Source organism: Stylophora pistillata, chromosome 12 (genome assembly GCF_964205215.1).
Source record: "Stylophora pistillata chromosome 12, jaStyPist1.2, whole genome shotgun sequence".
NCBI classification, from domain to species: domain Eukaryota; kingdom Metazoa; phylum Cnidaria; class Anthozoa; order Scleractinia; family Pocilloporidae; genus Stylophora; species Stylophora pistillata.
The window spans coordinates 22,120,348-22,145,991 of NC_142530.1; the positions used below are offsets into that span (position 1 = coordinate 22,120,348).

Consider the following 25,644-nt stretch of genomic DNA (forward strand, 5'->3'; position numbering starts at 1 on the left):
TATCATGCTTTGGTAGATTATACACATCTTGTACCTAGGAGTTTTGCTGTGTGTGTTTTGTTTTAAAAAAGCAACTGTTTGGAGTTTGAAGGTTTGAAGGCCTTAAGGACTGGAAGACTCGGAAATGTAGCGCTATTTTCAGTGACATATGTTGAAGCCACTGCAACCTTAATCCTCTTGATGTAGCCTTGTCTTTCAAAGCTGTCAATGTTGGTTTAGGAAGGAAACCAAACTTGTTCCATTTTTGTGCCATCTCACTTGGAATCACCAAAAAGAAGGGGTTTTATTAGTTGACTAACTTTCAGTTGATATTCATGCAGATGTTGTCGTAGAACTGGGGTTTATATCTCTTGTCAGGTCCCCCATCACCAAGGGCTACAGCTTTACACCATTATCGACCTCAGTCTCTAAATGATGATCTACAGTCTCAACTCGATGGAAAGCCTTTACATCCGTGTCAGCGTGTCAACAACAACTTGGTTGAACTGAAGCTATCAAACCACTTCAACAAAGTGCAGATAACAGCTCCCTTTTCGGGTAACACTATTGAACTGACAGAGTCTGGTCTGCGGCACATGAATAGGCTAAAGTTACCACCAAGCAGTAGGAGGCGAGTGGTCAAGAGCAAGCTGAAGCCTAAAAAGTTTAGCACGCCTACCGGTCCAGTCAAGAGGAACAGCTTTGCAGGCCACTGGCAAGACAAAGATGTCATGTTCAATAGGGCTGTCGTGGAAGATGGTAGCATGGATATGATGGATGATATGGACAGCATTAAACACAAGTCACCCCTTGCTCCATCCAGAGTCAGTAGATCCAGGCAATCTAATGTGGGGCGCCCAGGAGTTGGTGGATTTGTGCTGCATGGTCGTGGCTCAGGAGGGAGGAGATATGCTGGTCGTGGTGCTCGAGCAAATATGAAGAAGAAAGGGCCTGCATTTGCTCCAACAGCACAGGGGCCTTCCAACTTGAATCATTTGGGAAATCAGCTGTCACAGGTTATTATTACACTTTTTGAAACAAAATGCAATTATGAATCTTGAAATTTCTTTCTTTTGAATTTGTATCTTGCCTTTTATATAAGTTGTGGGTAGCTTTTTTTCCTCTGGTCCGTTTGATTATTTATTTTATCTTCTGTTGTGTTCGTTATCACAATCCAACATCAACAGAGGTGTAAATTAAAGTGGTTTGAAAAACGTACAGAGGAAATATTTTAGCCATAACAGATTTGGGAAATTTGAAAAGTACAACGGATATAAACTCACGTTGTGAAGCAGGTACATTGTAATTGACTTTGATTGTTTGATACTTACAAATACTTTGTAACAGAGTGTATTTAATAACATAACAGAGCAGTAGACCAAAATGTGGTCACTCTAAACAAACCGTAATGGTGTTTTTTCCTTTTTTTCTTTCTTTTTTTTTTTTTGCTGGCATGTGTAGCAAACTTATCCGAGTGGAATAAGTAGTCCTTCCTTTGGTAGCAAACCTTCTCCATTCACTGAGTTGGAGCCTTCACTAAATCAAGTAAGCAGTGATTGTTGGGCTGATGCATCTGATGAGAATGCTCTGCAGGAGTCCTATCCTAAGTGGATTCAGGTACAGTCCTCTTTTGTTGTGGCTTTTACGAGTTTTGGGTCATTTTTCATTGAGTGCTGTATATTGGAATTCCGGTACTTATTTGACGCATTGTGGTTGATGTTTCAACGCCTTTTGCGATATTTTTTTCATTTTAGGAGGCGTTCTTTGGCAAAGACCTTCTAGATACACTCGGTAGAGAGAAACGATCAAAGCACGGTGGCAAGACACCGTCAACCCCTTCTGAGGATGAAGATAAGGCAAACCAAGACCCTTTTGTTGTGAGACAAAGTTCAATTAACCCTGAAAGGCAGCAGGCGTCGTTTGATGGCTCAGGACAAGTTCCATTTCAGATGATGCCTGGGGAAGAGAGGCAGCATCCTGGTCATTCAACAGGTTATCCAAGAGGAGCATTGAGTGCACATGACAAGTAAGAAATGTTGTAAACTGTTAAGTTTTAAGAACTTCCTCCACCGGTCAAAAAAACGTTGATGTTGGCCAAAATTCAAGTTAACAATGTTAAAAAGGTTGGCAAACCGTTTCAGAGCGCTTTTTAAAGCTGCCAATTCAATTATTCTATATCTTCTTCTTATGAAATTGGATTTCATGTAGTGTTAAATCCCTGAGTAATTTACCTTCCTTTGCCATTAATAAATGGAAATAAACCTTGACTTTTCTCGTGATAAATGGATATGTTATACATTTTCTTAGCTGGCAGCAATCTGCCAATGCAGACCCATTTCCATCACACGCCATCAACCTGACAGAAGACGTCCCCAATCCAGATGCTCTGTACAGGTCATTGGATATGCTAACAGATGACTTACCAGGAACTCAGAATGATTCTCATTCCACAAACAGAGGTTACTGTACCTTAGTATGCTAGAGACGTTGTCCACATCTAATTAAAGTTGAAGTGTTCACTGTTTTGCTGGTTAAATTTTTGCCTTCTTGTGCAGCAAGCTTCTCCTTCTGTGCCGCAGCTCATAAACTTGTATCATTTGTCTTGGAAAGAAAAGGCCCAAGAGCCAAACCTTTGAATGAAGCTCAAACCCCAAAAAATATTGTTACAGAACGGCTTTTGATCATGGAAAGTAAGACGAGGGAAAAAATCAACAAAAAAGGAAAAGTTGTAGCGTCAGAGGTTAATTTAAGAAATTATGGCAAAGGATCTCTTCCACCAACACTGCGTTGAGCGATCTCTTACCTCCCCAGAGAACACGGCAGTTGAGAACTAGGTCGCATAATTATATTTTGCCTAAGGTTCCGACAAGCCGTTTTAAATCAGTTTTTATTAATAGATGTCTTTTCAATAGTAATTAATACCTTTTCTTTTTCCTTATTCATTCTATTCATGTTAATTGTTGCACGTCTGTTTGCACAATAATTCTCAATAAAGACCTTTATTATTATTATTATTATTATTATTATTATTATTATTATTATTATTATTATTATTATTATTATTATTATTATATTAGTGGCTAAACCGTACTTGTGAAGATAATTGTGAGCTGAATCTTGGATTTTTTCCCCCGATGTTGAACAGAAGGTGCGGCTTACATAGCAAACTTTGCTGTGCTCTAAATCTTACTTTTTTATGTTGTTTTACCTTTATAGTACTTCAACCGCCAGCTTCTCAGCATCCTTCACCAGCACCCACTTCTCAATCACATATTCCCACCGCAGCTTCTTCTTGGAATCAAACCCAGACTCGCCCTCAGGGAAATGACCTTGATATTCTTTGCAACACTGGAGACATCTTACCTCATGTGGATGGGCAAGAAGTGGAAGAGATCTTCATGGATATTGAAAGAGAAATGAACATTGGACCGCTGAGTTTTCTGGATTCTGAAATGGACAACAACGTGGCCAACGTGCAAGAGCAGTTTCCACCACAGAGTGATAATTCTGTGTCAGGTCATGGTGTAGGCTTTCAAGCAAGCCAACATCCAATGAGTGTTTACAATCAAGGCACCACTAATCAGGGGTACAATCCTGGCCCAACACACTTTCAGAGTGGAGGATCGGGTTATCAACGGGGCCCTCAGAATCACATGGATGGCTTTACTAATTCTGTTGTTCCAGGTCAAATGGGTTTCAACCACAATAATACATTCCCGAGAGGGAACGAATTCGATCTAGATGATCTTCCCAGGGAGAGACGCAGACCTCCAAGTCCACGGGTAGACCCAATGAAACAACAGCAGAAGTGGGAAGAAGATGAAAAGCTCGGTGCTACAGCAACAATATCGCCAGTACTATATGCCAACTTGGAACACATTAACTTGAAGCAGGAGTATCCAGGTAAGTGACGCTTAGCAGAAACGGTAAAAGAGTGAACTAAATTCAGGTTTCCTGAGGTGTGGTTTGCAGATAGGATAGAAGTACAAATTTCGACGTGGATTTACTATTGGCTTGGTCTTAATGTGTCGTCTTAAATAGATATTCCACATATAATTGTCATTTCATCCAGTTGCTATACGTTAATTTTACATGTTATTTTTAGGTATTTTCACTTAATTGGAACCTCATTAAACTCCTAGCTTGATTTATCAGGCAGAATTCCAAAACAGATTTTGCGGTAGACAATCGATTTAATTAGCTGTTGTCTTTAATTTCAAATAGAGTTTGGTGATTATAGGATTATAGAGTGTGGTGTACTTACAGGCGTTATCAACTCAGCGGTTGTGATGTTATATAACATTGTCCCCAATAAAAGCCGGTTTTTTTTTTCTTTATTGATCATAATTACATGTCACTTTTCAATTTGTCGTAGACTGGCCCAACAGATACAGAGCAATTGCAAGATTATGGCGAAAACTTTCAGTTGAGCAAAGGGAACCGTACAGGGTAAGTTTAATTTCCTTATCATGAAAAGTTCTGCCATTACAATGTTTTGATGAACATCTCTCAGTGTTGGTTGGCTATATTTTTATTTGGTCGGACCTTAGTTGTAGTAACTCTTATCAATGCGTCTTAATTTTGTCGTGAAATACACAGTGCACAATTGAAACGCAGTCTCATGTACGGTAATCTGTTTGCAGTTAAAGGCCAGGGACAACCGTGTTAGACTGAAAGACCAGGGGAAAAAGGTATGTGTTCATTTTTAAGTGTAATGGTATCAAGGCGTTACATTTTTCACCTCTGTACGGGTTTAAATTTTTCTAAACGAAGATTACGGCAGATTAAAAATGTGTCATTTTGAATAAATAATCAAAAATAGCACTGGACGTACAAGTTAGAGGGAACGTAATTCAAATGCTGAGAAGAATAGTGTTTTAAAAAAAGGGATATGAAGTCGTCGAGCTAGCCACTTCTGTCTGCAGTGTGATTGTAAACAAAAAACATAATTTCATTTACCTTTCTTTCTTTCCCCCGCAGCTGATTGCAAAAAACGAGGAGAAAGCAAAGTTAGAGTCCCAGAAGGCGTTGCAAATAAAGCAGCAGCAGCAGCAACAACAACAACAACAACAACAACAACAACAGGAGCTGCAGTTACAGGAACAACAACAGCAAATGCAGCACCAGCAGTTAGAACAACAACAACAGCAAATGCTACAGCACCAACAGCAACAACAACAGGCTCTACAGCTACCCTCTCAATCTTCACAAGGTCAATCTCTACTGCATCAGCATGATCAGCGTACAGCGTCTACATCTCTTTGTCCAGTCACAGAAAGTGGAATGCTTCCAGTAAATAGTGTCATGCCCGTTCCCCTCACACCTAGCACACCTGCAAGGTCAATTACACCTGTGACACCTGGCACCCCGGGCCCCTTGACCCCAACCACGCCCACCACACCCACGTTCAGTCAAGTGATGGGTCACCCCCCAATTGGACCTCCGATTCCAGCAGCTATAGCAGGTCATCAGTCTTCAGGCAAAACTACGAGTAACAAAGGTAAAAAAAGTAAAGAGGAAAAAGAGAGAGAGAAAGAACTGAGAAAACAGAGACTTCGCATTCAACAAGAGCAGGAGCGACAGTGGAAAATCCTCCAGCAGAAGAGAGCCTTGGAGCAACAGCGTCAACAACAGCAACAGCAACAAGAGAATGTCTTGCTTCGACAGGAACTCAAAAAGCAACAACAAGCAAAGGGAACTAAAGTACCTGAAGAACAGAAGAAAAAGCGTTTATCCAAAAGTGGAAGACGAGCCTCCTCGCAGGCATCTAAGGCTACTGACAAATCTGGAAGTGGCTCACATGACTCACCGCATCTTCAAAATAGCATGGCACCCCCTGAAGGCGCTGACAGTAGAGTAGAAGAACAAGTATTACCTGCTGGCCCTTCATTTTCATCAGCACCCAGAGCTAATGCAAACGCTCTTGCATCTACCAGTCAATATCAGCATGAATCGTCTCTCGACTTTTTGACTCCTTACGATGCACAACGCAATGGATTGTTAGGAGAAAGGCAGAGTGATGGAAGTGCGAATTCTAGTCATCATTCCTCAAACTCAAATGCAGGTGACATCCATTCTGCACAGGCAGGTGCCAACCACCAGTTTCAGAGATCTACGCTTTGGGAGAAGGAACATGGGGAAGAGGCAGTTCATCATACTGATGGATCAATCTGGCAAAAGTCACAGAGCTGCAGTGAACTTCAAGACCAGAAACAGACTAATCGCTCGTTAAGTTTAAACCAAGTTTCACAGGCACATGAAGGTTCTAAGCATAATTTGTGGGGTTGTGACAACTCGCAACCTGAGACGATTCAAGATCAGACGGGAAGAGAAAACGCTGAAGGCAAGGTTCTATTTCTTGAACAAAACACAGGACCTTTACAAGAAGGGGTCCGAGAAGAACAGAATTCCCAAAATAACTATGGTGCCCACGAGCAAGTCGTGTTTAACAATGAAAGACAACAATGGTCCCATCCTCATGTACCTGCAATTCCTTCAACTCAAGCACCAATGCTAAATCAACAATTGAGTTCTGATAGTGGACAAATTATGCACCAACCAGCTGTATCTGACGCCTTGCAGGCTGTTCCTTTTTCAGTACCACAGCAAACGGCATTAAAACCCACGGAGCAACATCTGCAGCAAGCTATGGAATTGCAACAACCTCCTCAACAAATTCCTGTTATGCATTGGCAAGAGGAGCTGTCACAAGTTCGAGCCCAGGTGGCTGCTGCTCATGACCTTCATCCCTCTCATTCTGTTGCTCCTTCCTCAGCTCTTGCACCTCCTCCAGTTGCACCACCCCCACCCCCATTGACATCATCCCAGCAACCGCCTACCATTCCACAACAGCCATACGAACTGAGTTCTGGATGGCTACATCAGGGCCAGTTACCTTCTCAGGTACAGACACAACCAATGGTAACATTCCCACAGCCACCTCAACCCCACCAGGTACATGGTCCTACAACTACGCAAGTGGCAATGCCTCAGACACCATTTCAACCTCCACCTCAGATCCCTATCCAGCTGCCACCCAATCATCCCACCAACCAACCCATGTCAAATCAACCTCAGGATAGTCAATTGCAACAGCCACAACAACAGCAAGATGTGGTTCAGCGACAACAAAGAGACCAACTCATAAGAGCCCAACAGCAACAGTTTTTTCAGATAATTCAGCAGCAACAGGCGATTCAACATCAGCAACAGGCGATTCAACATCAGCAACAGCAGCAACAGCAGCAACAGCAACAGAATGCTGCTATCCAACCAGGATTTGCAAGGGCACGGTTCAATACAGCTATCAACACCAAAGATCTGCCTGAAATTGACACCGAGGAGGAACACCAGGAACGGCTTCGTTTTCTCTATCGTCAACGCCAAGCACAAAAACAGCAACAGATGCAGGTGCAAGCTCAACTGATGCACCAAGCTTGGATTCAACAGCAACTTGCTGCTGGGGGTAGTCAAGGAGTGGTTCCACCAGGTGTACTGGCAATGGATTCATCCAACCCTCAAATGTTGCAACAGTTTGCTCAACAAATGCGTCCTCAAATGCCGGACATGACTCAGCAGCAATTGCTTGCTGAATATCAAAGGAGAATGACGCAGCGGCAAGACATAGGCCAGCAGACCGTTCAATATGAAAAGGTATTGCAGGAGTTCCAACAACAGCAAGGGATTCCTGGTGGAAGTGCTCATGCTGTAGGCCCTTTCATTGAAGTCCCTCATCAGAGATTTGGCTTGAGACAGCCAACCCCTATAGTCCAACCAGGTTTGAAGCCTATAATGCCATATGGGGGACTTGATGGACAGTTCATCGGTCAACAGCAGCAACTGTACAAGATACAGTTGCAGCAACAAATGATGATGCAGCAGCAGAAGAAGGAAACATCCAATAAGAGCACCCTTCGAGCAAGCCCTGTTACAGGAAAGGCTAATGCAGAGGAAAGTGGTGGTGAAGTCAGTGGGAATGTTCGTGATGATAAGCTAAATGGCACAACTGTGTTGTCAGGTAACACCAACTCTAAAGCTGAAAAACTCCCTGATAAATCTGTGGAATCCGGAACAGAAAATGAAAAGCAACTGAGTGAAGGAAAAGGTAACAGTACAAGTGGAACAAACCAGGTGGCCAGTGATTCTGGCGAGACCTCCTCTGAGTTTGTAAAGGGCGAGAAGTTAGAGAACGCTATATCTGAGAAAGACCATTGTAGTGGTGACCATAAAAGCGACCAGGATAGTAGAGAGGTTAATGATGCGAGAGGAACAAACAGCTATGAAGAAGAGACTGGCACCCCAAATTCTAAAGATGTAAGTGCACATATACCAGGGAGGTCAGATGATCCTAACACCACAACTGTACAAAGGGAAGAACTATGTAATGTTACCTGTCGGGAAAAGAAGGCTAGTAAAGACGAAGATGTTGAAAAGGACCTTGCCATGGCCAATGTAAATTGTGATAGCCCTTCAGATGAAATATGCTCAAATGTAGCAAATGAAAATAAGTATGAAGGTGGAAATGAATCGGAAAGATGCTCTGCAGAACGAGAGACTTGTATTGAACCACAGGGGGAGCAGGCGTCAGGTTCTCAGGCTCTTGATTCAAACAAATTGGATGGAGCTGCAAACTTGAAAGAAGTGTCGCGTCAAGAAGGGAAGCGCCAATCTAAACCTGAACCTTTGCTTGAAACCAACCAGGCACCTATTCAGCCACACAACGCAACCAGTCAGGTAACTGCAGTACCTCCTCCTCAGCCCCAGCATTTCCTCTATCAACAGCAATTTTTGTCATTACAGCAGTCCTTTGTACAAATGCAACAGCAAAGACAAGTTCTTGTTCAGCAGTACCAACAGTTGCAACAGCAACTGCACCAGGCTGGAGGACAAGATCCAGTACTGGCAGGTCAGGTAATGACTGTCCAATCGCAAGGACAAGTTCTCCAACAACAGATGTTACAAGCCTGGCAACAAATGCAACTTATACAACAGCAGGTGCAGCTTGGGGGAACAGCACATCAGCAGCTTGCAATTCAGCAACAGCCACAGGCCCAACAGCAACCACTTGTGGCTCCCCAATGGCCTTCAGGAGTCCCACAAGGACATTCAGTGGCAACACAAGCGGGAGTGTTTCCTGTGAGGCCCAGTGTTATGGCAGTCCAGGGCCCTTTACAGCCGGGCATGCCACTTGTAGAGAAGGTAGGAGCTGTATGCTTTTAACAGAAACTAACTTCCCATCACATTTCTTAGCAAGACTCAGGAAACCTCATAATGGCCGATTTTTCTTTTTTAACTAGTTATACCAATGATTAACACGTTTCCTTTTTGTTCAGGGACTTGAACAGAAACCAAAATCAAGGTCGAGGTCCAAAAGCAGGGACACGCCTCAACCATCTCCAATTAGACAACAAAGCCCTGCTATCGACTGGCAGCCACCAAAGGGAAAACAGTCTAAAACAAGACAGAGGAAACCCAAAAAGTCAGAACCGCAAGCCAATGATCCAGATCTTGAACGTCAACAGCAAGTGCTTCAGCAACAAATATACCAACAGATGGAACAGCGGCATCGGTTGATGAAGCAGAAACAGGGGGTTTTCGTTGAACAGGGTCAACAGCCAGTTGTGCAACCTCCAATGCCATTACAACAACCTGGGCAACAGCCTCAAGTATCTCTTCCGCAAAACATGGTTGAACACCCAGGAATAATAGCACAGCCATCCATTGACGGCACCCATCCAATGCGACCTCTGTCGCACACACCAGAGCTTTCAAAAGGGCAACGGCCTGATTCACAAGTTAATTTGCCACCTGGTACACCAGGACCTCAGATGCCTCTTCCATCCAGTACTCAGATTCCTCCGGGATATCCCCACGGTGCAGAACAAAGTTCTTTTTCACAAAGGTTCCCAACACCTGAGCATTATCTTCAGCAATTTGGTCAACACCCCACCCATCAAAGGCAACCACAAGTTCATTATGTTGCTGAAGCAAACAACCCTTTCAGTGACCAGTTTCAAGGGCTACACAGCAAAGGCAGGGGCAGAGGAGGGGCAAAGAAAACGTCTGGCTCTAGAAAGCCCGGAAAACCTCGCAGCAAGAAGACAGCAGAAGTTGAAGCTCCTTCAGAGGCGGATCTCCAACAACAGCAGCAGACTAATCCTACTTTATCGGAGCAAAATCTCCAGGGCCTTGGCCTTACCCCATCTCAGCAAGCACAGGCTATAAAGCTGGAAAGGCTGGAATCGGAAGAATCGGTTCCTCAAACACCCGACGCTCAACAAAGTGGCTTATATACCGGCTCCACTGGTGCTGGTGAAGGTGAATGTCCCGATGGTAAAAGTGAAAGTCATGGTGCTGTAGGGCAAGAGGTGAAAGAGAAACCATCAGAGGAAGTATTTGCGGAGCAGTGTATTGAAGCGAACTCACTTTCAGCCACTGGCGAGAATAGTAATTGTCATGCGCCATCTTTAAGAAATGAAGAAAGTGATGCCAACTTGTCCAACGAGAAGACGAATACTACAGAGAACGAAATTCCAGCTTCCGTACAAAACGATTCTAGTGAGTCTGCTGATGAGAGTAAACAACCGTGTGATGGGACTGGGTTGGAAGCATTACAAAAACTTGAATCGATGGTTGCAGACATGGCTAACGAGGAGGAAGCCTGTAAGGAGCTGGAAAAGCAGAGTGAATTGGAAAGAATCCACTTGCCTTTAGATGACGATGTTTATGACCCGGAAATGGACAAGATCTACGAGAGAGACTTCATGGTAGAAGAAACTCAGTTTGAGCAGTGTTTGTTATCTCCAATTAAAGCTGTGGACAATGGTTCTCAGGCAAATTCTGTAGCATCGCTGGAGTGCCACGAAGAAAGCCTCATTTCGCCTTTGCTTGAGGAAACGGAAAGACGTAAGGAACGTCAAGCGTTTTTCGCTGAATCTGCTTCCAGTGAAACAGCGGTCGCAGATAACAAAATTGCGGATTTGGGAAAACCTGAAGTAGGAAAAGAACATCAGACCGAAGAAGCAGAGCTGACTCCTTCAGAATCAAGTAAACATGCTGCTTGTAATGTTACAAACAAGAATGGAGTGGAAAAGGTGGATCATATTTCAAGAAATGCTCATCCAACAGCTGGTCAAGAAAAGGTTGTTGAAGAAACCAGGAACGATATGTTGCAAGACGCGAACATTGCTGACCAAGACTCCCAGCCACAGGAAAGAGACCTCAATCCGACACCAAGTGCACAAGCGGATGTCTCGCGCGTTGCTGAGGTGAAAGAGAACTACAGCGATTCTTTTACCAATCAAGGAATTGAGACAGCTGTTCCTGAACTAACTCCATCTACTTGCGAAACCATAGAAAGTGTCGCACCTCCAGTCAAAACTACAAGTGAAGTACCCTTAGTTAATAGTGTGGCACCTGTCGTCACAAGTAATGGTGAGGTGCCTCTAGCCTCAGGCGGTGAGCATAGACTTGTGGCGGAGCAAATTAACTGCACCGTACCTGTGAACAGCCAGGAATCCTTACCCCAACAAACAGCTAACGTGGCGAGTACAATTGGCCCTGAGGCTCTGCATGGAACAGTTGGCCAGATACCCGAAGCTCTCGACCATAATCAGAGTATCCAACCGGAAAGGCGTACTCCATCAAATCCTGCTCGTCCAGCAAATGGCGAGAAACCTGCAAAGACACCCAAGCCGTCGAGTCGGCCAAAAAATCCCCAGTCCAGTGGAGAGGGCCCGGTAAAGAAGAGGCCACAGGCGAAGGAGGAAGACCCCATGAAGAAAAAGCTGCAGGAGCTACGTAGGCAAGAATATGAGCGGAAGAAACGTGAGTACGAGGAACAGCAAAAGAAGAAGCGTGAACTCCAGAAGGAACTTCGTATCCAGAAACAGATGATAAGAGAGCAGAGGAAGAGGCAACGGATATACATAAATTCAAACAGCCGCAACAAACAGAAGACAGAAATTGAGAGCAATGCGAGCAATTCCTTGAAGATTTCCACTCCTAACAACACTCACAGGGATCTCAAACCAGCTACACCACTTTCCCTTTGTGAACCAAAGTTGCTTTTGACCCATGCTTTAACACATCCGTATGGCAGCAGGGCTTTCAACGGGCAGTGTCTCCTTAAAGGAAACTTTGGATCTGCTAAAGTGGATGGCATGGTGGACTATTATGCACAGTTTCCATCATCTGACATGGACATTGTAGTGGGGCATCCACCCACCCCACCCTCATCTCTCCCGCCGTCACCTGGAATACATCAACACCGGACAGATTCTAGTGGAAAACCGCTTGTCAATGGCGATGCTTCTCCCGAAGAACGCGAGGGAACCGAATTGGCTCATCTAAGCAAACCATCAGCAAGCAGTCAGGATACCGAACATCAAGCAAAACGAGCTCGGTATACAGGCGTTTTAGAAACTAGTAAAGGTGGTGTCAGTGTTCCCCCGTCAATGCCCACTCCACCGCTCTCAGATTCAGCAGCAACCGTCAGCGACAGATTAGTTGAAATAATTTCATCTGTGGGACATCTCCCCGAAGAGCGCGCAGAAGCTAATGGAAAGGAGTCCAGCAGTAGTTCATCCTCAACCTCCCCCGAAACAGTTCAGTATATAGCATCCTCTTCTCCTGAATCAGATGCTGTCAACAGAGTTCAGACCCCTCAGTTTTCAGCACTGGTGCATCGTGACAGCACAGATTCCCCAACATTCCCGGCAGTGGCAATCAAACGCGAGCAGGTAGAACATTACCTTGACAACCGAGCTTCATGCAGTCAATCTTGTGGCAATTTTTTGGAGGATGGTTTCGTGCAAACTACGTGTAAATTGGAAGCGCACAACTCGTCAAGGCTCGAGAACGATACGGACGATTTGGATAGTATAAATGTGACACTAACTCTGTCGCCTACTTCAGAGCAAAGAGTAACAGAAACTGTAGCATCAGTAGCAGACTTGATAGGCTGCTCTCCACCCAGGCACTCTGACATTGTCATTGAGCCCGCAGGAAAAGGCTTTGCTACCAAAGGGTTTATGGCGACCCACTCACTGACGACTCCAGGTGGAGATAATTTAAGTAATTCTATAGCTCCCAGGAGTCATACGTCATCGGACATTTATCAAAAGCAGCCCTTTTCTTGTTCGCAGTTGAGCTTATCACCCAGCGAGGAAAAGTCCTCACGCAAGAAGCCCGAGGGGCCATATTGTAGGCATTGTGACGTTTTGATAATAGGCATTGGAGTTAAAAGAAAACCAGAAGACGACGCTGGGAAGACTACGGAAACAGCTGAATTGAATAGGACACAGCCTGATGCTGGAGACTATAAAATCTATGGAGTCAATGTCGAAGCTGGCGACTGTACAGGGGACATTTTCTGTTCGGAAGCTTGCTTAAAACAATATTTCGCGCATTTCGGATCTGCATGTTCCTCGCCCACACGGGAATGCAAACCAGACGTCAGTGTTAGAGAGCCTCCTTTAGAAGCGACTGTGACGTCAGTTGGTCAAACAAGCATCGGAGCAGGGAATGTAACGACAGTGAGTGATGTGGAGACTCGGGGGAGTCTCGTGGCCGATGGATTATCGCCGACATCTTTACGAAAAATACGCAGTCCCAGCTGGAAGGATGAAGACGAAGATGAAGAGGTAAGTTGAGTTCTGTACAAAGTATTTTGAGCTGTTATTAATTTGTTTTACCATTGTGTTCCTGAAATATTGGATGGGTAAAAGTATTCCCTAAGGCAGGGTGGACTCTTCCCTGTCAGAGCTCGAGTTCCATTATTCACGAGAATAATCTTGGCTGCTGTGTTTGCAGACGAAGATTTCTAAGCGACAGCGTCGGTTACGGTGGAAAAGATGGCAACAGAGCGAAGAAGCCAAGAGCGACAACAAACAACGGATAGAGTTGACACCTGAGGAATCAGCTGAGGTACGTAGAGCTAACAATAGATTGGGAGTCCGTTTTGTAATGTAACCGCCCCTAACAATCTGGGTTCTGGTTATTTTGCAGCTTCTGGAGAAACACAACGAATCATTGAAGCCTCCTGCCAATACAGTAGATGACTTGAGGACGTGCACTCTTTGTGGTGCGAAAGGAGACGGTGATAACAATGCGTCAGCCCGGTAAGGATATTCTTCCCAGTTTTGACCCGGTTGCATTTCCAAAAGGCTTCTCTTCCTCCAGATGGATGCAAACGTTGCTATAAGCTCTTTTTGTTTCCAGATGTCATAACAAATCTGTTTCTAGCCAAACGTTGACATTTTTTTGGCTAGATTGATAGCTAGGGCTAAGAAATAACTGTATGGGATCAGATGTGTCGTTTCACCACGCGTCGCAAAAGTGAGCTATTTTAAAAGTTATAGACGAGTAACGTGGCAGTTAAGGCAACCATGATAGAAATTGTTTTTTACCTTGTCAGGCTGTTGAATCTAGATGTCGACGTGTGGGTTCATCTCAACTGTGCTCTCTGGTCCTTGGAAGTTTACGAAACGCTTAATGGCGCATTGATGAATGTCGAGGTGGCTGTGAAGCGAGGGACTGTTACGGTAGGTATCATGAGCTGCAGGGAAACCAGCAACTAATTTCTCCTTACAATATCAGCCCCCGAATCACACATTTGTGTAACTAGTATAAAGGAAATGATCGCCAACTAAAGAAGTTCTTGATTGTGTAACAAATTCTCCTGTTCAGCACTTAAGGAAATGTATAAAGGATAGTACAGAGAATATGCATATTGATGTTAAGTTATGAAGAGTTAAAGAACTTTTCTTTAAGCTAAGTTCACCCCCTTTATTTCTTTCTTCAAGTGAGCAAATACTAAGACGAATAAAATCTGGAATGATTCATAACAAGATACCAGTTTCGTGATTAAAGCCTTAACGGCTGTGCATTTTCTTTTTTCACCAGAATTGTGTGGTTTGCTACAAAAGGGGCGCTACTGTGTCGTGCAAGCAGAAGATTGGCCTCTCCAAGATCGGCTGCCCAAACAATTATCACTTCAGTTGTGCCATCTCTAAGGGATGTTTGTTCCTAAAGGACAAGGTAAGCATATGTTCTTTCCAAGTAGGATTTTATGACTGGTTATAACGCTCATTGATTTGTTGGTTTTGTAGACTTAAATATAATTTCAACCAGCCCGAGGAGTCGGTTCTTATACGACAAAGCAGTTGATTTAGTAACAGCACCTCGATAGCTGAGTTGAATTGTCTTTATTTTGTTTTGTTCATTTTTTTGCTAGACCATGCTGTGTCATGAACATAGACCAGAAGCCGCGGTGCTCGGAGACCATGTACTCTCCACTTATGCTGTGTTTAGGAAAGTTTATGTGAACAGGGACGAGATTCAACAGATCGCCAGGTGAGCACAGTAAGAAATTCAATCAAAACACGTTCCCCGTCCCCGTCTTCCCGTTTTCCTTCACTAATTTGCGTCCTTTTCTTCCGTCAGTATGTTACGTCACAATCAGGAGACCAGCGATAAGCCTCAAACGTTACGCGTGGGAAGCTTGGTGGTTAAATCTCTGGGACAACTTTTGCCTCATCAGCTACAATCGTTCCACACCAGAGACGCCGTGTATCCGGTGAGTGATTTTTAGTTATCAACATGCACGTCGCCTTTCTTTACTTTCAGTTTATTGTGTTTAGTTCGATTTCTGGTTCATTTGAATCTGCAAGCATTAGTCAGGGTGCTCTTTACTTAATACGTGCTCTTACTTGTTGCCGCAGGTTGGATTCAAGACAATTCGTCTCTACTGGAGCATGCGCTCTGTGAATCGCCGCTGTAAATATCACTGTGTGGTTGAAGACGCGGAAGGTTCACCAAGTTTTACCATCAGGGTTGATGATGATGGACATGATGAGCAACCGGTGTTCAGAGGAAAAACACCTAGAGGTAAATTCTCAACTGGTTGGTACCAAGCGAGTACAGTTTTCTTTTTTTTTTTCAAGCAAAAATATACCAAGAATGAAACAGTAACAGTAACAGTAACAGTAAGGAACAAAGTAAAATTTCTGTTTATTTATTTTAAATATCTGTCGTTTTGAGACATTGGCGTGGAATTATCTTTTCTCTGTTTTTTTTTTTCTTGACAGATGTATGGCAGCAGATTCTTGTTCCTATTTTAAAAATGAGGAAAGAAGCTGGTCTGGTGAACTTGTTCCCTCAGTACATCACTGGCGAGGTGAGTGAAAAAGGGATTTATTAACTGGTGAAATCGTCATGCGTCTTGCTGACCGTTTTTGCTTGACAGTAGATCATATTGAAACAAATTTGAGTCTCTTCCTCTCTCATATTTTACTTACAATACGGACTTTCCCTCTCCTTCTAGGATCTGTTTGGTTTGTCGGAGCAGTACGTCTTGCGGATCATCGAGTCGGTGAGGAGCCAAATTGTCTATTTGTTCTTTTATATTTTGATACGGAAAGTATGGTGCTTGACCCTGACTGATTTTAGTATCCATTACTATTTTCATACTTCTGTTTAATATAGCTTTGAGTTATGACAATCGGCATAGTACAGTTTTCACTGTTTTTAAAGTATTTTTACTTTTATACACGTGTTTTTAGATGCCTGGTGTCGATCAAATGCAGGGATACAACATGCGTTATGGCCCGTCACCCATCATGGAGCTGCCGCTGGCGGTAAACCCCACGGGCAGTGCTAGATCCGAGCCCCTGCTGAAGTCTCATTTCAAGAGCGCAAGGTACGAGGACCTAAATCACGACACCAAAAGGGTTCCTGCGGCTAAGACCTTTTTAAATTTTACTTTTTGTCATGCTAATCCGCCAGTCTTCACTCTGGAGCGCTTTTTGATTGAATGTCGTAAGACGTAAAAGTAATCACCACAACAGCCAATCAGAGGAAAGGAATATGCATTTACGATCCGACACTCAATTGAAAAATTTCTCTAGCATGACAATTTCGTGATTAAATTTCGACGTTCAATTGAAGGTTGTGTTAAACTTGTACTTGTACTGTCTGATACGTTAATAACTGATTTCTGTCTGGTTGCTTCTGAGACGATTTCTGTCTGGTTGCTTCTGAGACTTGGAGGCCTGTGCATCCGATGAAGAAAACATCTGTTCATATCTTATATTTCTGTCGTTTTAGAGCACGCGCCCTTCGATCTGCCACAAGTTCTGGTTCGGCCGTGTCCCCCGCGGCCACCGTTGGTGGAGCAGGGAACTCGGAGGAGTCATCCGGACTGTACCTCAAACAGTTTGTCTACTCCAAGGCGACACAATACCGCAAGCTTAAAACCGAATGGAAAACCAACGTTTTCCTGGGAAGATCGAATATTCAGGTAAGACAGTTTCATTGATGATTCAAAGTGGCAGACAAATGAAATTATAAACGATGCATCGATCCCTTGGTCATGAACGTTATATACAATGGAGTTTTTCTTTTAGGACAGGGATATCATATTTTCAAACAGTATACAAGTTTTAGTACCAAATCTGTGACCCAAAACACATCAATTACTCGTACATGCAACGTCCGAAAAATTGCGTGTATGTACAACCCCTAAGTCCTACCTTGCACGCTTGCTTCACACTATATGCGATAAGTTTGAAAATAGTCATCGTAGTTTAGTCGTATTTAAGCAAGTATTTTTATCCAACTTGTAAAAACTCCCTGATGAAGACTGCTATCGTCAGACGAAACGCGCAGGAGATTAAATCAAGTTATTCTATTTTAGTTCGTTTAGTGCTGCCTACTAGTTTATCATTTTAAAAGGGTCAAAGAGGACCTCAAAGACTCTCTTAAGGGGACCAAAATTATTTGAACTGCTAACGAATTCTTGCCATACGGACCTCTGTTAAGGTCGGCACACACGAGGGGACTAGTCCCTGCGACTAGTCCCGACGACAAGTCTTTGAAGGGTTTACGCGAGGGGACCGGTAGTAGGGACTAGTCCCTTAAGGCGTTCACACGAGGGCACTCAATTGCACAAGAACATAGGAAAATTAAGAGGCAAAAGATGTTTCTTAGTCTGGGGCGTTACACGAAAACAATGAAAATTTGGTAACTTTTCATTGTAGCACTATTAAACATCAACGCAAATGAACTACACTTATTCAGTTGGATTATTCATGCTTTTACGTGTTCCGTTTTTGTTTTTATTTTTATTTTAACAGACACAGAGTCAAATAGGGTAAAAATTTCATCAAAACGGCTCCAAGACATCCGTATATGTTTACAAAACTAGAAATAGTTTTTTATTCTTCGGTTGTAGAAATCTAGAATTCAGGGAAAATTTATAGAAACTGCAATGTTTACAAATACCGGAAGTCACGTATCATACTGACCCGTGATTGGCTTATTTACCGTTTAGTCTCAGGGACTGGTCGCACAAACAGTTCACACGAAGGGACAAACATTTGTTTCATGCGACCAGTCGCAGTGACCAAATTTTGGTCCCTGCGACCACAGAAATGTGTAGTTCACACGAAGGGACTAGTCGCATGAAACTGGTCGCTGGGACTAGTCGCAGGGACTAGTCCCCTCGTGTGTGCCGACCTTTACGATCGGTGCCAGGTGATCCCCTTTGAAGCAGTGGCTCTGAAAATGTAACAGTGACATACGCAAATAATTTAAGTCGTTTTTCTCTCCCATTTCAGGGCTTAGGTCTGTTTGCAAACAAAGACATGGAAGCGGTAAGTTCAATCTTTGTTTCTATCAGAGCTGACGAAACAGCTGTCTTTACAAACTTAGATATTAATTGCAGTGTTGTTTCTCTCCGACAGGGAAGCATGGTGATCGAGTACATTGGTTCTATTATTCGAAACGAGGTCGCAAACAGAAGAGAGCAAATCTATGAAAAACAGGTGAGTTGTGTGGAGTATGTGTACGTGACGCCATTTGATGTCATTGTGTTGCGCGTCAATTCATAGCGGAATGCTTCGTAAACAGTTTCCGCAGACATGTTATCTTTTTACTTCTTTGAAGGGGTGATGTTGTCAGGAGAAACTAGATGCTAGTCACTCTTAGGGGTCAAGGAGTTGAGGAACATGGGGGAAGGGGGTGGGCAAATTTAGTTTTGATCCTTACATGCCAAAGCTAATGTGTTTGTTATCTCTATTTTTTCGTAGAATCGTGGTGTGTACATGTTTAGAATAGACTCTGACGCAGTGATAGATGCCACAATGGCCGGCGGACCAGCACGTTACATCAACCACTCCTGTATGGTAAGTTACCAACAACATCCCTTTTTAAGTCAGATCCTTGCAGATTTCATTATTTCAGATTACTAATGCTCTTGAAACGTGATCGACCCCAGAGGTGCAATTCATTCACAGTGCGCACCAGTTTTTGCTGTAGATCTAAGTTCCGTTGGCATTCCTAGGCGTATGGACTTTGAAACAAACGCGATAAGATTTCAAAACTTTTTTCAACCAATCAAACTGCAGGAACACGAACAACAGAAAGTCTTAGTGTGGCGACTTTTTTTCCGACTCTTCAATGCGTGATTTCTGATTACCGGATAAATCATCCCTAGGACCTGTGCTATTTCTCCGACTAGCGAGAGAAACTCCAAGCTTCTTTTGACCACAAGATGTTGATAAAAATGTGACAAAACGTCAAGTTTTGGTGTAAGCGCCCAAGATAGGTTCAACACATCCATTCCACATTTCAGTGTAGAAAAATAGTCTAACGCGAACTTCTTCATTTGACGTAATCCTTAAAATAACATCGAATATTTCTTTACAGTATTATCCCTAAACCAAACACTGAAGGCCGTGAGAATAAAGGAAATGATCGAAAACTAAAGATGCTCTTGATTCGTATGATGCACGATCTTCGCAGTAGAGAGCGCTATTTATGCAATAGCGGAAATCAGACCTGAAAAAAATCAGGCCTCTTCGGGGATTCGAACCACTGACCTTTGCGATACTAGTGCAGCGCTCTACCAATTGAGCTAACAAGCCAACTGGGAGCAGGCCGTTAAGTTGATTCGTAATAAACCCGTGATGATAAATCAGTTATGATGAATATATGAAGTTCATATATTCATCATATGCTCTTGATTGTTAAAGAAATTCTCCCTGTCGGTACCTTACGAAATGAATTAAGGACAGTGTGGAGAATATGCAGTCTGATGTCAGGGTTTAAGATTGTTCAGCCAGCTTTGCTCACAGCCATTTCATATTTTCTTCCATAGCCAAACTGTGTTGCTGAAGTTGTAACGTTTGAAAAGGAGCAAAAGATTATCATTATATCCAACAGGAAAGTTGAAAAGGGAGAAGAGGTAATATTCTGATCTTGGTTTAATTTGGATAGGGTTAACGAAGGGCTAACGCTCGAAACGTCAGCTTTTGTAATCGTTACGGTGGGCAATTTATCACTTCAACTTTGTTGATATATCCAAATTATTTCGTTACTCCCACCGACGCAGCCCCAAACAGTTTCTTTCGAAACTATCAGCCTTTATTCATTTGATCTTGATTTACTTCATTTTTCATAATGGTAGTTTATATGCTTCAGTACTGGGAATTGTTTGAAGCTCTCCATTTGATAGCAGATGTTTTACATGTCTGGGCCGTGTTTGTAGATGTAGAATTCACGATTTTGCATTTTGACTCGGCAAAAAATTAACGAGAGAAAAAGCTCCTCGTTCTCGATGTTAATTTTTCTTTCCTTTTGGATTTATTTAAAACTGTGAGCAATATTAAGAAACTCTCAGAATGGTACTGATAGAAAAACGAAGATTAACTGGCCAAAAGATTTTTTTTTTATTTTAAAAAAATGTTTTGTTTGCAAATGGTCCCATGGCATTTAAACTTTTGTCTTGTCCTACAACATGTAGTTGTGTTTTTTAACTAAAAATTAAAGAAAATGAGAAACGCCCTTGAATAAGTTTAGTTTATTAAAGCTACCTTCGGTAGCTAGGCCGATTTTGACTTCAATTTCCCTCAAGTACCTTACAAAGTTAAGCGCGTCACTTTTCCCTGGCGGTTTTTCGGTGAATTGAGATCCAATGTGAATGCTTCCCAGAATTTTATCTTGAAACAAACAGGAGTTTTTATGATTCGTACGTGTGCAGTGAATAGGTCATTTCTAAGGGAGTTGAAGGTGTTGTTTAGATGTGTCGTTGTGTGTGAAGTTTATTTACGCGTCGTTTTCTTTTGCAGCTCACTTATGACTACAAATTCGATTTTGAAGATGAAGAAAACAAGATCCCATGCCTTTGCGGTGCTCCGAATTGCCGCAAATGGATGAACTAACGCGAAGACATATTGTGTTTCAATCAGAAATGTATTTATCGTTATTTATTTAACGTGTTTCCCCTTGACGGAATGTTCTACAGTTTTTGGCCGGTTCAAATCCTTAGATTTCTTACTCTTAGGACTGCAAGGAATATATATATAAATATATGCATAAATTGTATGCTGCATCATTAAAACATAGTTTTAGTTCGCATTTTTTTCCTTATTTTTTTTTTTTGTAACACTTGAAGTAAAACCGCAAAGTCAAACATGTTACATAGGAATTCAGTGAACATATTAAAATTGCTTGTTTTTTTTTTGTTTTGTTTTTTTTTTTGTTTTTGTTTTTGCCCTGAAGTGCGGCTTAATTATGACGATAATTATAGTGCCAAAATTGTCGAGAGTTTTTTAAAAATTTTACACGCGCCGAATGCGTGAAACATGGAATGTAGTGTACATAATACGGTATTGCCTGAAGTGAAGTTTTATTGAATATGAAGAATAAACAATATGCTTAGAAAACTGTTATTTACTGGTGAGTTTCAGTGTTTTGAGACTGCGCATTTTTGAAAAAGCAGGGCCATAATGGCTGGTGTTACTCCTCTGAAACCTCTCTCGGGCGTCAAAGCCTTTGTTAGAATATGGCGCTAAAACTTTAATTGATTCTTTTGATTTTGAGACGCTGACAACGTCGGCGACAAGAAGGGGGGGTAATTGAGGGCAAGCTGCCTTAAAGGCACCTGAGAGAAAAACTAAGAACCTAGCAACTTATGGTTGTTTTCAATTTTGACGTAAAAGAATAATTCATGAAAGGGCAGTTTGATACTTAGTAACGTGACCTTTGTGAAGCGCACATCACGCGAATGTTAACAACAGTTTGTTCCTCGTTAATCCTCGGCACGTACTTGGCTGGTTTTGTAAAGTGGATTATAATTTTCTTCGTGTTTTTGTGGCGCACTGCCTTGTACTTAACGAATCCACAAATTTCGTGTGGGATAAGTGTCTTCTTTCTTAATGGTGTGTTGAAAACGTTCACGGAACCAAACTGACGGTTCTGTTTGATTTCGAACTCAAGCACAACATTAATTGCCGTAGGGCGGACCAAAGTACTCTTGCAACTTTGTGATGTTAATGAATTCCGTTTCGTGGAAAGCTTCTCGTTAATTATTTTAGTCAATCGCAAATGAAACAAAATATGCGACATTCAAAGGAAAGGAAGTTTGAGAGCAATTCCTGACAAAAAAAAAAAAAAAAAACCACAATGGATTTTTTAACAAGCAATGTAATTGAACGTGATGAAAGAACTAAAGTGAAGTAACCCACGAATTTGACGCAAAAGTTAAGCTTCAGTTTCCTCTCCGTAGACCTTCGTGTCAGGAAGCAGGTGTTCTCGTTTGAAGTGGTTACGATATTTGACAAACTTTCGTGGCGCCCCGTTGACTAGGGAGCGTGTTGTTGTTAGGACAGGATGTCGCCATACATTCATTCTTGTTATCTCTGACAAGTCACAGGGATGGATGCTAGGCTTTGCGGAAAATGTCAGTAACTATAATTACAGTAGTGTCGACCCAACTCTAACGGACCAAACTCGCATATATATGGAAGGAACACTGACCCCTTTGCAATGAAATCAATAATTGGCCTGTAGCACTGACATTTTCATAAAAACTTCTGACCAAGAGGATAAGAATACACTTTGCCATAAAAAGTTCAACAGTGTTTTCTGATCAAAAGTACTATTTTTTGCAGTGTGCTGCGGGGAGAATACAGAAATTTCTTGAAATTCCTTAAACTTTTACAAAACGTGTTTATCGTCGGATCGCATAAAAATTTTATTTGAGCGTTTGAATCTTTTTTTGTATTTACAATTATGTCACCTGCTAAAGGTAGGTGAAAAATTCACGAAAGAGCGATTGCTGTTTTCGTTACTGACTACTAATGGCACAGAAATATTTTCTAATTTGTAATTTTGGTGAATTGGTGTTTCATTTTCAAAATTTTTTTTTGAAATAAGTCAAGTCCAAAACATGATTTTGCTTCAATAAATATATATATGTATCAATTGCAAACCCACGTATCCCCTGTGTGCCTCGATATTGTTAATCAAATCCATACATTCTGAGGTTGTTATATTAGTCCATTTCCGTTTATTCGTCTTTCAATTTGAACACTGCATTGATTTTGACTAATTTTAAGAAGCATTCTGTAAGGTGGAAAGCAGTCGTGTAGGTGAAGTATCTTTTGACTGTAATTGAGAGCATGTCGCGCAAGGGGTTTTGGGTGGTACTTCAAGTTGAGATAGTTTCCTATGCTGTTGGTGGCCATGAAGTCGTGGTGGTTTGTTGTATTTTGTTGTGGGTGTAATTGTTGAAGGGACCAGAGAATTAGGAAAATCGAATCGTCAAACTTGCCATCTTTCTGTTTTCGCTTCTTTTCATTCGAAAGTAAAATGTTATAATTCACAAATCGTTCCATTGAGATTTTAAAAAATATGAAATGTTGCTATTTTTATTGCGGTTGTTTTTTTCTTACCATATTGCAACTCTGAATTATATCGGCAAAACGAAATTAAAAGAATTAAGTAAAACTTGCCGAGACACGGGAGTAGAAATAATATGTCGAGTTCCACAAAATTGAAACTCAAATTCAAGTTAGCGTCATTTTCTAAATATCTTTTCCTCCCATTTTCAATACAAGTAATCAACAACGTGTTTATATTGAGTCATCATGGGTCTACAAATACATTTGTTGCGTCACTTGAAAAGCGACATTTAGGCCTCATTCCAGGGGTTTTCAGCATTAAAGACCCAGTTCTGCAAAACCGGAAATGTTCACTTCCGGTGTACGTGGTTGAAGCAAAACAATACCATCAAGGTAGACGACTTGTCGAGTTTATGGCTGTAAGCATGCCGAGAAAGAATGAGCGCTGATATTTAGCACCCCTTTTAAGGCTCCGCCATTTTCACTTTCCCGATAAATTCTTTTGTCACAAACCACTTGGTGGATTTAGATACTGGCTGATATGCCAAGTGGGCGCCTCCCTTACGCAAACAAAGGCCCTCCTTGCACGCTAGCTAATGATGCATTTTATTAACCACAGGGTCCAACCTGTATTTTTCCGAAATTGTTGTTGGTTGCAGCTTTCATGCCAGAATCACCTTCGCGCGCGCAAGCCGAGGAGTTGTGCAGACATATTCTTCCTAGTCCCCCACGGAGCGAGACGAAAACATGGCCGAAAAGTAGACACCCTCAAATTCCAGACAGACAAACAAGACGGCCAGACGTTGGGAGTCGGAACACTCATTGTACCACCCAAAAACGGGATTAAAGAAGACAAATTTGACTTATTGTAATTTCAGTCGGCGTATGAAAAGTCGCGAACGTGCTTGCTTCGCTGTTCGCGTGACAGGCTTAAATTTATCAATTCCATACTTCACGAAAAGCCTTCAAAGAGCACGAAATGTTTTCTTTCATCTCTGATGTATTGTTGCGTGTAAAAATACCGTGTAATTTAATACTTGCTGGTGAAACAAATATAGAAAGACAGATAGGCCAGTTTTATTTTCGTTTCGAAAATAAGACTTCAGGTCTGGGACATATGAATGTCTTTCTCTTCACGAGCCACCTTGTGGATTAAGGCGACCTATTAGGGAACTTATGTAGGGGGAGAAAATTTCACTTTCCTGGGTATAGACATCTGAGTCGATATTGTACTGAAATTCAAAAGAATTATTTCATTTCCTGTAAGTCGTAGTTAATTTATATTGCTTCAGCTCTCACCAAGAGCACCGTAATTGTGATTCCAATAATCTTGCAGCTTACGTTGATTAATGGACAAAAAGAAATGCGTGGGCGACAGAACAAATGTTTTAAAACTGCTATGACAACTTGTTTCTCACATTTCTTGGCGCCAGCAGAAGTCAGGGAAGGAAATAGAAATACGTGTCTGCGACAGCCTTTCAAATTTAACTTTTCAACTTTGTCACATAAAAATAATCATTTTTTCCTTGCTTGGCAAGTGAACATGTATCCCAGAGGCTGCCGTTATGCAACAGCTTTAAGATTTTAGGGCTAGACGTGACTTATTTATTTCAGTCAAGGTCTTATTTCAAAACGAGTGGGTGGTGAAGAACTTATGCTTCACGATTACGTATCAAAAAACAAGCGAGAATTTTCGTGTGTGTGAAAACGTGTTGCGACGTAGTTGACCGGTGAAAACTCGTTTAGTCTGAACAAACATAAGCTTATTCCATTAACACAATTGTCACTAGGAAACATGTCCTCCGGTAATATCATTGCCATCGGATTTCCCACTTTTTTTTTTTTCGTGTCCTCAGCTTTGAAAGTAACCAAACATATGAAAATACATTGTTTACCATTTCCTGTCAGTCATTTTGATCGACAGGAACGCGTGTAAGGATTAATTGCTATCGTTTTCTGAGCGATATGATTGGGCGAGAGG

At 42.1% G+C, this 25,644-nt stretch overlaps 1 protein-coding gene across 3 annotated transcripts in view; it reads left to right on the forward strand.

Annotated features, from left to right (window-relative positions):
* The window catches only part of LOC111337076 (uncharacterized), a 40,888-nt gene extending 19,178 nt beyond the window's left edge, over positions 1-21,710 (forward strand). For 2 of the 3 annotated variants that reach the window (XM_088741799.1, XM_088741801.1), the window contains exons 18-42: positions 358-995; positions 1,441-1,596; positions 1,734-2,005; positions 2,287-2,438; positions 3,196-3,882; positions 4,355-4,428; positions 4,623-4,670; positions 4,960-9,177; positions 9,312-13,622; positions 13,792-13,905; positions 13,987-14,099; positions 14,396-14,522; positions 14,884-15,018; positions 15,215-15,333; positions 15,424-15,556; positions 15,702-15,867; positions 16,068-16,156; positions 16,304-16,351; positions 16,542-16,678; positions 17,086-17,278; positions 18,597-18,632; positions 18,723-18,803; positions 19,068-19,163; positions 20,138-20,224; positions 21,108-21,710. In XM_088741799.1, coding sequence (XP_088597925.1) covers positions 358-995; positions 1,441-1,596; positions 1,734-2,005; positions 2,287-2,438; positions 3,196-3,882; positions 4,355-4,428; positions 4,623-4,670; positions 4,960-9,177; positions 9,312-13,622; positions 13,792-13,905; positions 13,987-14,099; positions 14,396-14,522; positions 14,884-15,018; positions 15,215-15,333; positions 15,424-15,556; positions 15,702-15,867; positions 16,068-16,156; positions 16,304-16,351; positions 16,542-16,678; positions 17,086-17,278; positions 18,597-18,632; positions 18,723-18,803; positions 19,068-19,163; positions 20,138-20,224; positions 21,108-21,200 — 12,323 coding nt within the window. In that variant the 3' untranslated portion in view covers positions 21,201-21,710. The remainder of the gene's footprint in view (positions 1-357; positions 996-1,440; positions 1,597-1,733; positions 2,006-2,286; positions 2,439-3,195; positions 3,883-4,354; positions 4,429-4,622; positions 4,671-4,959; positions 9,178-9,311; positions 13,623-13,791; positions 13,906-13,986; positions 14,100-14,395; positions 14,523-14,883; positions 15,019-15,214; positions 15,334-15,423; positions 15,557-15,701; positions 15,868-16,067; positions 16,157-16,303; positions 16,352-16,541; positions 16,679-17,085; positions 17,279-18,596; positions 18,633-18,722; positions 18,804-19,067; positions 19,164-20,137; positions 20,225-21,107) is intronic. The other variant, XM_088741800.1, reaches the window with a different exon arrangement.
* Positions 21,711-25,644: the final 3,934 nt, after the last annotated feature.